We start from the raw sequence: 13,043 nt of genomic DNA, 5'->3' as shown, positions 1-13,043 counted from the left end.
GACGTTTCGTGAGCAGGTAAGGAAAAGTCACCACCGCTGGCGAACATTGGTGCGGTAAATGGCAAACACAAATACTGCGCAGAAAAGACAAATGTGTAACTTTAGACCACGTTAGACAACATTCGTTCGGACGACAATAGTCAAGGCGAATCAAGAAGTTCTTCATGCGATTGTTAGTTAGGTATCTGTCGTGCTATTTTAGTATGATTGTTATTAGCAGTTGATTTGTGAAATGTATTATGAAAATCAATGTTTATTGGACGCAGATTCAGTTTATTTTCAGATGTACCTAGGTACTCTTACACTTCACTCATCTCAAGTTGTTCAAACACCCTTGACAAAGTCGATTAAGATGAAACGTTGGGTATAATTTATACTGTGTTTTCTCTGCATTATTAACATATTCATCATATATACAATATAAGGACCACATGTTTTTTACAGGGAGACATGTCAGACAGCCCAGTAGGATGAGGCTTCGCCAAGCGTCATTTTTAGCAAAGCTTTTCTTGCCTCAAAGTTATAATGACAACACTCACTGGGAAAATGGTGATATGATATTATTTTAATGGCCATTGAAAATTCTGTATGTCAGATTTGATATTCCGAACAGCTGTTTGGCAAGATTTTTTCAGTACCTTAGTAATCCACTTTGCTAGAGTACTTTTGTGCGCTTTTACGTGAATGCATCCATTTCCCCCTGAAATAAACTTTTATAGTGATATCAAGCATCTTTTTCATTGTGTTCAAACTTTGAATTTCAGCGCCAAATGCTGGCTCTGTTCAACCTTGGACCCCCATTTACAACAACCAGAATCAAGATTCTTTGTCTTCTTTTAAGAACTGCCGGAATAACTTTCCTATCTTACTTCCCGTAACCTGAAACTTGTGTTTTCTCCACCAGGGTGCAAAATTGGTATAATGGTGGTCAAATTTGATTACCATGACATCATCACCGTAGTCATACTTAGCAAAGCTGTAGTCAAAAACAGCATTGCTAAAAATGACCACTCTTGACCAACCAAACCTCACCCCACTGAGTTCAAACACCCTTGTCAAAAGTCCTTACACTTGACTCCCAGCTGTTGTGTCTTTGCTATGCAATGTTAAACATATAAAACATCTTACTATTCATGAATGCGCCATGACTCATGTAATCTTTTCACAGCCAAGACGCTACTAAGGTACTGGGAATGTGGGGAGTGCAGCAGCATCAGTGCAGCACCGATGGTCGGATGCGACGGCTGCGATAAATGGTACCACTTCCGTTGTGCGGGGCTGACTAAGGAGCCAGGTAAGCGCAAATGTTTTCTGTCTCAGTATTTTTGTTGCAGCTATAGTGATCAATGAAATATTTTCCGCACTGTTCAGCCAAACATGTATTTCAAACAATCAGAATCTGCTTCCCAACCAAGGGCGTCACCACAGGGGGGGGGGGGGACAAAGGGGATCTCGTCCCCTCCACTTTTTAAAATTTTAACATTACGCCCATGGCGTTGCATGGAAAGAATCGACTTGAAATGGTCCTTGTCCCCTCCAAAATGGTCAATGTCCCCTCCAGTTGTCGCACCGTGGCGTCGCCCCTGTTCCCAACTACACAAATTTAGTCAAACAATGTGCCAATATGGAATTTTCAGGTTGAGTTGAATGAAATAGGAACAATGATAATTGTAGATTACGTATACCTGCAAGAGAGGAAAACAGAATACATTGTATTGCTTGTCCTTCACCGATACTGTTATTTTTCCATTTCTAGAAACACCGACATGGCGATGCAGGTGGTGCTGCCTGGTGAGGCCGCGGTCTCCGGAATCGCCTGCAGACGAAGTCACCTGACGTCCATCTGCACATCACTTGCAGCAGTGAGGCCTGCTGACAGCGTCTGGCAGTGTCGGCAACGTGCCAGACAGCTATCTGGAGTCCTGCTCACCGCAGGTCGCCGACAGGAGGGGCGACGCATCGTCTCCGAGGTCGCCTCAGCAGCAGTGAGACCCCACTGGCCGTCTTCTTAGGCTTCAACTAGATTGCGAACAACCTATGCTGAGACAACGCCCATGACGTGTGATCCGGTACCGCTACCGCACTGCGTGCCTGTGCCCGCCGTGAGCCGCTAGTGCATGGGTTCCGACGACCATGAGAATATGTGTTTATGTTGCTTTTACTATTGTTTATACGTTGAAGTGACGAATTGTTTATTTTTCGCAAGCCTCCGCTGTCCGGTTTCCTGCAGCTCCATGCAACGCTAGCTGTACTGTTGTTTTAATGTTGTCTCTCCGCTCAGCTCTACTGTTGCCTCTCCGCTCATAACAACCTATGCTGAGACAACGCCCATGACGTGTGATCCGGTACCGCTACCGCACTGCGTGCCTGTGCCCGCCGTGAGCCGCTAGTGCATGGGTTCGACCATGAGAATATGTGTTTATGCTGCTTTTGATACTGTTGTTTATACGTTGAAGTGACGAATTGTTTATTTTTCGCAAGCCTCCGCTGTCCGGTTGCCTGCAGCTCCATGCAACGCTAGCTGTACTGTTGTTTTAATGTTGTCTCTCCGCTCAGCTCTGCTGTTGCCTCTCCGCTCATAACAACCTATGCTGAGACAACGCCCATGACGTGTGATCCGGTACCGCTACCGCACTGCGTGCCTGTGCCCGCCGTGAGCCGCTAGTGCATGGGTTCGACCATGAGAATATGTGTTTATGCTGCTTTTGATACTATTGTTTATACGTTGAAGTGACGAATTGTTTATTTTTCGCAAGCCTCCGCTGCCCGGTTGCCTGCAGCTCCATGCAACGCCAGCTGTACTGTTGCTTTAATGTTGTCTCTCCGCTCAGCTGTACTGTTGCCTCTCCGCTCATATATGACACCCTCTATATGAATGGCACTACTGATTGTCACACCCACTGTCCGTATTGTCCGTAGTGGTGTCTGAGCAGTAATCGCCACGCACTTTCAGAATGTGGATCGCTCATGATTGTTCAATACAATACAATACAATACGCCCATGTTCATACAGCGTGCAGAATCCAGATTCTATTGAGGAGAGTTGAGCCAAGTCACCATAGGCTCGGGAAGAGAGCAACGTGGAGGCCCACTGCCCCTTCCCCGGCCCCCACTGGGGGCGCCAGCGCCCAGCCACTCAACTTTTGACTGGATGTCAAGAGCGTCGCCACGAGGGGAACGAGTCGCCGGCCAGCCAAGGTAGCCAACGGCGTGTGAAGGTTGCCTGACCTCGAGGAAACTGAGATGGCACCAACGGAGGTTTGTTAAGTAGGCGACCAAAATTCGAGCGGCAGCAATCTGGGCACCTTCACAGATAGCAGTGCCGCGTATCAGGGGCCAGGGCGCCTTCGACGTTTAGCTGGGCGCCGATCATCAGGACGCCGGGGGAATATGACCCAATATCCCCCGTAAATATGTGCCTCGGAAGGGAGACCCAACCATAAAACTGAAAGCTCGCCGTATTTTATCCACTATTTTTCGAGCAGGTCCAGTAGATTTCCGTCCTCAAAAGTGCGGGGATATTCCCCAGTGTTTGAGGTGGATGGGACTATAGTAGCGTTTACACCGACAGGAGATTCCCATTGCCGGCTGTGGGAAACTGCTGTCGGTGTAAACGCCATTCATATTTCCTGCGTCACCCCTGTGGGGACGCCCTTACTCCATGGTGCCGAGCTTATCAATTTGGATATCAATGGAATCAAAATCTCTTATCGATCGATGAAGAACTAAATTACCCCGACCCGGAGAGCGTCTTTGGAATCAAAGCAGTAGCACATGACGCAAGACTTCAGGCAAATAAATCGTTCTTGTCTGAAATAAAACATTTGTGTATTGATAAGCACGTTTTATAAGCAATGGTAGCAAGATTTTCCACGTATTTGGTGAAAGTGATAATTTAGTAGCAGATACTTACCGTCGCATTTCGTTTTTTTAATTAATAATTTATATTGTCAGAACTAGCAACATATCTCTTTACTCAACAAAAATTACAAAAGTGAAAAGGAAATGATAAATTGCCTATATTTTGGTAAAACTATAAATTAATTCAGCACACATTTTTTTTACAGCGTTGAAGTCCAGCTCCAAAGGACAGCTGACGATCGTAGCCGAGCAGGCTCTTTGGTACTTCTTCACTATTTCTTAGAAGTACCCGTTAGTACCGATCATGTCTCACATAATAAGCTATTGGAACAAAAATATGCATGTTCTTCTAATCATTCTCCTTTCACACTTTAAATAAATACTTTTGAAATGCATTTACTAATTAATTTCACAAAAACGGCTTGAAATTTTACAACGTCAAAATACTTATTCCAATTTCCACCGTGAAACCACCACTATGTTACTTGCTTACAGAACCGTGCGCACAGTGCGCGCAGTTTTATCGTGACGTCAGAGGGTGCTTCCTTAGTGGCGCCCCCTGGCGGGGAACGCGTGCAAAAAGTCCAGCTCTTAGGCATGTCCATCATCAACACACGGGGCTCTTCCAAAACAAATATGGCGTCGAATCGGAAGCTGATAAATTTTATTTTGAGGTTTGCCAGTAAACGAAAAGTTGAAACGCTGGATGAATTTATTTTAAAATTAAAGGCAAAAATGAAGTTTTTGTTATATGTTTTGGGAATAAATGTCTGCAAATGAATATTTTTTAATAGCCATGAGTACAAGTTTTTGTTTATGGATTGGAATAGCCGCTAAGTGAGGATCAAGGCCATCGTGAGGATGTCATGCAGGTGTTTTAGGTCACGTGACTATTTGCTAAGTAGTGTTTTTAGGGGGTAGAATATTCGTATTGTAACACAATGTGTCTTAAAATTTTATTCAAACATCGAATTATATATTGGTAATAAGACAATAAGCTTCATGAAAACAAAACAGAATATATATGTACAAAAAGGTCACGGGATGTTGGCCTTTCATGCCACATTTCCGAAAGTTTTCAACGTTTCACTTGACAATGCATTAGTGATAGGGCTTGAGATTGTGGTGTTGACTTTAGGGGTTTGTTGGATTAATTCAAGGCTGTACTTGATTTAAGATGCAAATGAACGTTAAGTCAATCTAGATACGTCAAACGCATCTCAACTGTGATATTCTAACAAATCGCAGGAGTGGTGTTACCTTTCTACGCACGTTGAAAAAGCGGTCGTAGCTGCAGCTTTGGATCTCCGTTTTACGAGAAATGGTATGTTGCTAGGAAGCAGGTATGAATTAGGTATGTTGTTTTGAAGTAAAAGAACACTATCGCCTTAGTTAGCGCCTTGGTCCACTGGATGTGGTGCTTAACCCAAAACCAACCAACCAAAGAACACTATCAGAAGCTTCATGATCAGCAGGGTTAATTTTGCTAATGCTGTCAAAGAAAATCCCTGTCTAGGGCATCAGGATGCTGTGGATGATCAATGAAGGACATAGCTAGCACATACGTCGCCAGCTGGCCAGCCAGCTGGTTTTATCCAATTCTTAGACCCCTATTGCAGCAGTGGTTCCATCCTCGGCTGGCAAGCATGTTGTTTTTTTTTTTACAAATTATGCATTCTGAATTTGTATACTTACTCATATTTTCTGTTTTCAGTCAACTGTAGCAAAGTCGAAGAAGAAGTCATCTGGTCCTAAACTGGACCTGAATGAAGAACAGAAGTCTGATATCAGAGAAGCCTTTGATTTATTTGATACAGAAGGAACTGGAACAATAGATTCAAAGGATTTGAAGGTACCCAATGTTTTGTTGAACATTAAAGCTCATCACTGTGAGAATAGGATTCCTGTTGAAATTCCCATGTGAATCAGAATCTTAAACAGCTGAGAATGACTTTTTAGGGGCCTATAGAATGGTCATGGACTGTAAGGGTTCTTGGAAGATCATTGCAAAGTATTGTTGATTGGTATTGTGGTTTCAACCTTTGAAATAAGCGAATCTCTTCTATAGAAGCATGCTATTGGAATATATACCAATTGCTTTTGTTTCAGATATATTATCAATAACATTTATATTTTGAATATTTTTCTAATTATGATCATAAGTAAAAAGGAGGAGATGGGGATGCATTATTCAGTATTTTGTTCTGAAATTTAGTCTAATTGGTTGAATGGGTATGCCTGGCCCAGATTTGATATGAAAATTCAACACATTAAAGGTAGATTGTGCCATGTTTCTCTTGTGACCAGTGTGACCATTTTGACAAATAGCCTGAAAAGACACCCTCTCAAGCAATTGGCAATCTCCTGGCCACAAGTTCATTGCCGCTAAGCCACCAGTTAGACACAGAATCCACTAGGCTGCAAGACTTTATGTCTACTTTAATATATGATTTATTTCACATTACAGACATGTCCGTGGAAACACGGCTATTCTATGTCCAAGTCGTTGTGCATATACAAATCGAATGGGATATGACAACAGTCACCGCAATCATTCACACATTCACCCTCATCACTTGTGCTAACTAGGACAGCTAAGTGGCTCGCTCGCGGTCAAACAAATGCTCCCTCAGTGCCGGCTTGAATCGAGCCTGACTGAGAGCGCGCAGGTCCGCCGGCAGCTCGTTGTACCCTGACACCGCAGAGTACAGAAAACGGCGACGTCCGGACTCTGACCTGACAGTGGGGGTCACAAGCATGTCATTGTACCTGGTATCCCGCCCGTGTACACTCTGCCGGGTGACTAGACAGGTGGCGAACTGCTGCGGCTCTGACGTGGCCAGCATTTTGTTCACCAGCACGATGGATTGGTACCTGAACAAGCTCTCGGTGTTAAGCCAGCCGAGTTCGTTGATAACATCGCTCACCCGATCATACTTCCTACGGCCTGAGACGACTCGTGCAGCAAACCTAACCAGCTTTTGAAGTCGTTTGCGCTGGGTTACATTGCTGGCACCGTAAACGGACAGACAGTACCTAATAATCGACAAGACGAGCCCCTGCACCAACGTTACCATGACTGTCGCTGGGAGACTGTGTCTACTGTGACTCAGGCCACACAAGGTACCGGTGCACCGCCGCACCACGTCACTGGTATGCGTCACAAACGACATGTCACTGTCAAACCATACTCCCAGGTTCTTGACAGTGTCAGAGCTGGTGATGGTGGAGCCGCAGAAGTTGATGGTAATGGGAGGCAGACGACGAGTCATCTCCGGCGTGCCGAGGACGATCAGCTGAGTTTTGGCAGCGTTTAACTTGAGGCCGTTCTTGCCATACCAGTTCGACAGAACTGATAGACTGCCTTCCAGTGACCGTTTCAGCTGAACGATGTCTCTCGGCTGTCCGGAAACGTACAGTTGGACGTCGTCCGCGTAGGCGATGATGCCGGTGGAGTTGTCGGTGTAGAGCGGCAGGTCATTAGCATATACATTGTGCAACAATGGCCCGAGCGATGAACCCTGGTAGATACCGATAGGGTTTAGTAGCGGCTGTGAGAGCGTGTTTTTGGCGGCTGTGAGATTGTCAAATTGGTATGGATAAGGATGCATATTTGACAGTAGTTTTTGTTGCAGGTAGCCTTGCGAGCCCTAGGATTTGAACCCAGGAAAGAAGAAATAAAGAAAATGGTTGCAGAGGTTGACAAGGACAACTCTGGTGAGCAGAGATTGCACATGAAAGAACAGTTGTGTAGCTTAAATGGGCATAGGTTCTACCTATATGTTTTTAAGCCATATTGTAAAGTTAACATGTCATGTGATTGTCTCAATTGCTTGTGCCATGATTTTGCAGGTAAAATATGTTTCGACGATTTTCTGGCGTTGATGACTTCGAAAATGGCAGAAAAAGATACCAAAGAGGAAATACTGAAGGCCTTCCGTTTGTTCGATGACGACGAAACCGGAAAAATATCATTCAAGAATCTCAAACGTGTCTCGGAAGAACTCGGAGAGAATCTCACCGATGAAGAGCTACAGGTATGTTGATGACCAGTACGGCCGGCTATGAACTGGAAGCGAGCTTTTTTGTGTTTCATGCAGTCATATCCCGATTCATAGCAATGCATACGTGCATGGTAGGGTATATAAGAAATAACAAGGAAATGGAAGGAACGTTGCAATTAGCCGGTCCATTGCAGCCAATTTGCAGTCGGTCCCGTAGCTCAATCGGTTGAGCGTTGGACTCCGCGTGGTGAGAGCACGCGTCCCGGTTATGGGTTTGAAGCGCGAAGTTTATGACCCTCCTGACAGGTATGGTTGCGGGTGGTGGCGGGCCGTTGCCAGTTGAAGTCAGTGAGGGGACCGACCGTGTGCGGCTATAAGAGTACGTTAAGCTTTGGATTCTAAATTCTGCCATAGAGCAGGAATTGCGCGATCGGAGGGTAGAGGGCAGGACCAACGCAACAAGCTCTGCTTAGCGGGGGCTCTGTCCTTGTGAATCCTTCCACTCAAAAGGTTCGTACTAAATTTATAAAACAAAATTAAATTATTGAATGAATGTGAACCGATAAAGTATGTGCACTGTTAAATGTCATAAATACAAAATACGATGCTTCCTTGCACAAACCATTTTGCGTCAGGTATATAAAAGGCCCTAATCTTAGTACAACGTTATCTATTGATGTGCTACATATATGGCCAGCCATAGGAGCTGGTGAACTGTATGAAATGATACTGGCCTGTGTGATTGTCGTTTATCGCTGGGAACCTGGGATGCAGTTTGATTTGTGTCCGTGTTCCAGGAGATGATTGAGGAGGCCGACCTCGACGGGGACAGCGAAATCAACCAGGATGAGTTCCTGCGAATCATGAAAAAGACGAGTCTGTACTGAAACGCTCGTCACTTGTGAAAGGCTGCTTCCATTCCAGCTGTTTTCAAATGCTGCCACCGCGCTATCGTGTGTTCGACATGCTTTTGACTAGTGTCATGTGTTGCGAGCCTGTTGTGGCTCTGCAATTTCATTTTGCTTTGTTTCCATTTGTATTGTTGTCGATCATGGTTTCTCCCTTATTCGTCGTCTCGCAATTACCGTTTGCCTGATACGTGCTAGTCATGTTACGGTTGCCTTTTTAGTTCATTGGTAGTTCAGAAGGAATGCTGGCGTTGTGTTGAGGTGGCACTGATTTGTAAAACAGTGTTACATTATTTTTTATGACCATTTCGGTAGTTAGACGTGCACGTTCGGAGAAAAACGAACTTTTTTGTTGGTTAATTGTAATCGGAATGCATCGTGAGGCATTCATTTTTCATTTATAATTAATTATTGGGATCGTTCTTTTCAAAATTTATGTTTGTGCGCAACGCAGGCTGCAGTGCGTAAGTTTGGTGACTGCTTTCTTTTGTCGTATTGGTATTTAAACAACGATGACGGTATGATAGGACTAGGCTCGACAGATGTGCCCAATATTTTTGTGATGTGATTTACATATCTCGCTCTATTCAATATCATCCGCATTGTGATCTCTCCGCATCATGTGACTGCTTGAGCTCCGTCATTCAAATAAAGCCAGTTCTTCACAGCTAATATTTCCAGGAGCAAAGTGTTTATAGGGTGCCTGATTTAGTACGCCCTAGATCGCTCTTGAACGGTATATTACGTAGTCAAGGAACGCATCTAGGAGCGGGGCACGGACAAAAGCCACGGAGGCTTATTGCATAATGTATGTATATGACCGCGACAGAGTCCAACCAAGTTGCTGTGTTGTGGGTAGGCGGGCTCCATCAGCAGCATACAAGGGCGTTCATTATAGTCATAAACAGCGGCAATAGCGAAACAGTACCAACAGAACGTAATGACACGAACAGGGAAGCGGGCCACTGAATGTCTGGATGAGCAATAAACGCTGGATTGGCTGTTCCCCTGAAACACACTTCACATCGTTTGTGCCTTATAAAAGAATCCGCATGCCGAGCCATCCTGTGATAAATCTGTTTAGTGTTTGCAATGCTGCTGATGACTCAGGTGACAGCGGCCCAGCTAGGCCGGTGGTGCCCCCGACAGGCCTTTGGTGCCTCTGGTCTGGTCTGGGTAGGCCTGTGGTGACTGGTGCCCCTGACAGGCCTGCGGTGCCCCTGGAAGGACTGTGGTGCCCCTGCCCCCCCCCCCCCCCCCTGACAAGCCTAAGGTGCCCATGGGCCCTGGCGGACCTGTGGTGTCCTTGCTAGGCCTGTGGTGCCCCTGACAGGTTTGTGGTTTTCCTGGAAGAACTGTGGTGCCTCTGACAAGCCTGAAGTGCCGACGACAGGCCCGTGGTGCCCCTGCTAGGCCGCAAGTGCCCCTGGGCCCTGATAGGACTGGGTGCCCCTGACAAGCCTGAAGTGTCCCCGACAGACCCAAGGTGCCCCTACGAGGCCGTTGGTGCCCTTGGCAGGCCTGTGGTGTCCCTGACAAGCCTGAAGTGTCCCCGACAGGCACGTGGTGCCCCCCCCAGGCCTGTGGTGCCCCTGGCGAGCCTGTGGTGCCACTGTCGGGTCTGTGGTGCCCCTGACAGGCCCAAAGTGCCCCTGCGAGGCCGGTGGTGCCCCTGGCAGGTCTGTGGGGTCTGTGGTACCTCTGGCAGACATGTGGTGCTCTTGCTAGGCCGATGGTGGTCCTGACAGGCCTGTGGTGCCTCTGACAACTGACAAGTCTGTGGTGCCCCTGACAGGCCCGTGGCGTCCCTGCTAGGCGTGTGGTGCCCCTGGCGAGCCTGTGGTGCCCCTGATAGGCCGGTGGTGCACTTGTGGTGCCGATGGGCTCATGTGACCCCCCGCCCCTCCTGTTGGATCCGCCACTGTACGTTTTTAATCTTCAGTTACTTGCAATAGCGGACATTGGTGCCAGTTACATATATGTATAGTGGTAGGGCTGTGGAGTCTATGGATTTTTCGTGACTCTGTCTCCAGCATCAAAAGTAGACTCCGACTCCCACTCCGGGCATAACTGTCGACTCTGACCGACTCCGACTCCGCAGTAGAGCCTTTCAGTCCAGTTATTGGCTTTGCCCGAACCTCAGCTCTGTTACGGTCTATAAGAGTAGGACGATGTGCACTTCCCTTCTGCAAGCGATAATCGTGGCAATAATGAGAACACCGTGGCAAGCGCGTTTACACACTGCTGAGGCCTACAATCATCATAAAAGTAATAACAGTGTTTCCATTTATATTGCAGTACCACGATGCTACTGCCATCGACCAGCATATTCGCCGCTCGGCTGTGTATCGTATAAATCACGTCGTCGTGGGATATGCGCCCATTCCAGTCTGGTTTAGTCGGACGGCCACCATGTCGGCTGGGGTGAGGCACCTGGTAGTGACGGCTGCCGCCCTGCTGCTGGGGGTCTCCAGCCTGGGCTGTCAGCTGACCGCCCAGCAGCACGGTCTGCCCACAGACCCGCCGCTGCACGTGCTGTCCGCCTCCACCAGCTGTCGGTGCTGCGCCCTCTGCCACGTCCGACCGCGCTGTGCCAGCCTGGCGTTCATCAGCGCCAACCAGCGCTGCCTGCTCTACCCAACCGTGGCCAATTACAGCGCGTTCCGGCCGTACACGGGAGCCGACTACCTGCTGATGTCTGGCAACTCCTGGCGGGATCAGTTCTGCCGAGCGGACGCCGACTGCCGTCACCCCGGAGACCGCTGCCGAGGACACGTGTGCCTGGCTGGCGCAGACGACACCGCGCTGACCTGCCTCCAACTGCGCCGCCGCGGCGCGCTCCATGACGGCGTCTACGGGGGCTGGATCGACGGCAAGACCCTGCCGCTGTGGTGCAACATGACGGCCGGCGGGTTTACGCAGGTGCTCTCCAGCGTCGGCTCCGGGTGGACCGCCGAAAACCTACTGTGGAGGGACGGACTGGGAGAGCGACGGCTCGAGAACGACCACCAGCCCTACTCGATCCTGCAGCTGGCCAACGACATCATCGGATCCAACGGCGACGGCTTCTACGAGCTCATGGTGGAGACGCACATCGGTGAGACGCGCGTTCTGACAGAGATGTTCACTGCGCCAGTTCACGAGTCACTCCCCGCCCGGTTCCCGACCCCTTTGGTGAACAAAGTGCTGAGTGGTGATGCACCCGTGACCCGCAAATGCGTCGCCGCCGAAATACGTCCCCTGGAGGCCGGATGAAGATGGCAAGTTGACCTGGCCCGGCGCTCCTCTGCTGACCATGGGCGAAGAGTGGATACAGCCTGACAACGTGGTGGTTCCCCCGCCCTCGGATCGAGTCAGGATCGATATCAGCGTCCGAGAGGTGGTTCAGCACCACGGGGCCTCGGCTACCCGCACCGAGATCAAAACGGAACAGCGTACAGAGACCAGAACCGTACAGCACACGGAGACCAGGACCGCAGAGCACGCGGGAAGTTAGACCACTTCCGGCAGCCGAGAATGGAACGAAACCACTAACCATGGCGACATAATGAAGACGACGTAACGCAACGCCCGAGCTGAATAAGCATAAGCAGTAAGCACATTTGCTAGATCAGGACAGAGCGGATTTTTTTTAGACTTTCTGTACACTTTCCACAAACTACATATGTAGAATAAGCGTTTCTAATAATCCCCGTTGCAAACCGCGCCACGAGCACAATTATGGTGAATAAACAACCGATTTAGATAGATGATTTCGATGATAAAGAGCCACTGCTGCCAGTGTTGGCTCAACAGCTTCTTGCACCGGAGTGGATGAAGTGTTTCATATGAATGCCGACCCTCGCCTACACCGAGCTCTCCAGATGCCGCGACTAGAACGCAACTCCCTCTATCGCATGGTACTCCAGATCACTTGTCCTTGTCTCTTGTGTCAATAATAAATGAACAAATGGCTTCATCACTGATCAGAGAATCGTGGATCGTGTTGTGCGGTCGTATCCATCAAGAAAGCAGCGCTGACCGTTTACGTTTTACTGTGTATCATGCCCGCCGCGATAGTGCTGACACCTGTTACAGCCTCACGAGCTTGTATAAGCGGTCAGCCCGAGCGCCACTGGCACCATATATTCAAATCCGCGGAATCAATTGGCAGTCTCATGGCGGTGGTTACCCTGGTTTACGTGAAATGATCTGGAATACGCTGCAGCTGCTGTAGTGCCCCTAGTGGCCCACCTCACTATCTGCCTCGTCTCCGATCGACAAACCCGTG

General features: G+C 48.1%; 1 protein-coding gene across 4 annotated transcripts; it reads left to right on the top strand.

Moving 5' to 3' along the window:
• Positions 1 to 4,696: 4,696 nt before the first annotated feature.
• On the top strand, positions 4,697 to 9,440 carry LOC122385826 (caltractin-like). Of its 4 annotated transcripts, none has more exons than XR_006257276.1 (5): positions 4,697 to 4,742; positions 5,576 to 5,713; positions 7,497 to 7,578; positions 7,714 to 7,898; positions 8,663 to 9,440. XR_006257276.1 is itself a non-coding variant. In XM_043374405.1 (5 exons), exons 1-5 carry the CDS (start codon positions 4,728 to 4,730, stop codon positions 8,750 to 8,752), a joined length of 501 nt encoding a protein of 166 aa, XP_043230340.1. In that variant the 5' UTR covers positions 4,699 to 4,727; the 3' UTR covers positions 8,753 to 9,440. The 4 variants fall into 4 exon arrangements, 2 of the variants coding, with proteins under 2 accessions (XP_043230340.1, XP_043230346.1); XM_043374405.1 differs by having other exon boundaries at positions 4,699 to 4,733; XM_043374411.1 differs by lacking the exon at positions 4,697 to 4,742 and adding an exon at positions 4,931 to 5,185.
• Positions 9,441 to 13,043: the final 3,603 nt, after the last annotated feature.

Source organism: Amphibalanus amphitrite, unplaced genomic scaffold (genome assembly GCF_019059575.1).
Source record: "Amphibalanus amphitrite isolate SeventyFive unplaced genomic scaffold, NRLGWU_Aamphi_draft 000015F_arrow, whole genome shotgun sequence".
Taxonomy (NCBI): domain Eukaryota; kingdom Metazoa; phylum Arthropoda; class Thecostraca; order Balanomorpha; family Balanidae; genus Amphibalanus; species Amphibalanus amphitrite.
This window is presented reverse-complemented; position numbering and strand designations above follow the sequence as displayed.

Coding starts and splice junctions, on each gene's coding strand:
- LOC122385826 (XM_043374405.1), top strand. Junction 7,579..7,713: donor GGTTGACAAGGACAACTCTG/GTGAGCAGAGAT, acceptor ATGATTTTGCAG/GTAAAATATGTTTCGACGAT. Junction 7,899..8,662: donor TCACCGATGAAGAGCTACAG/GTATGTTGATGA, acceptor TCCGTGTTCCAG/GAGATGATTGAGGAGGCCGA.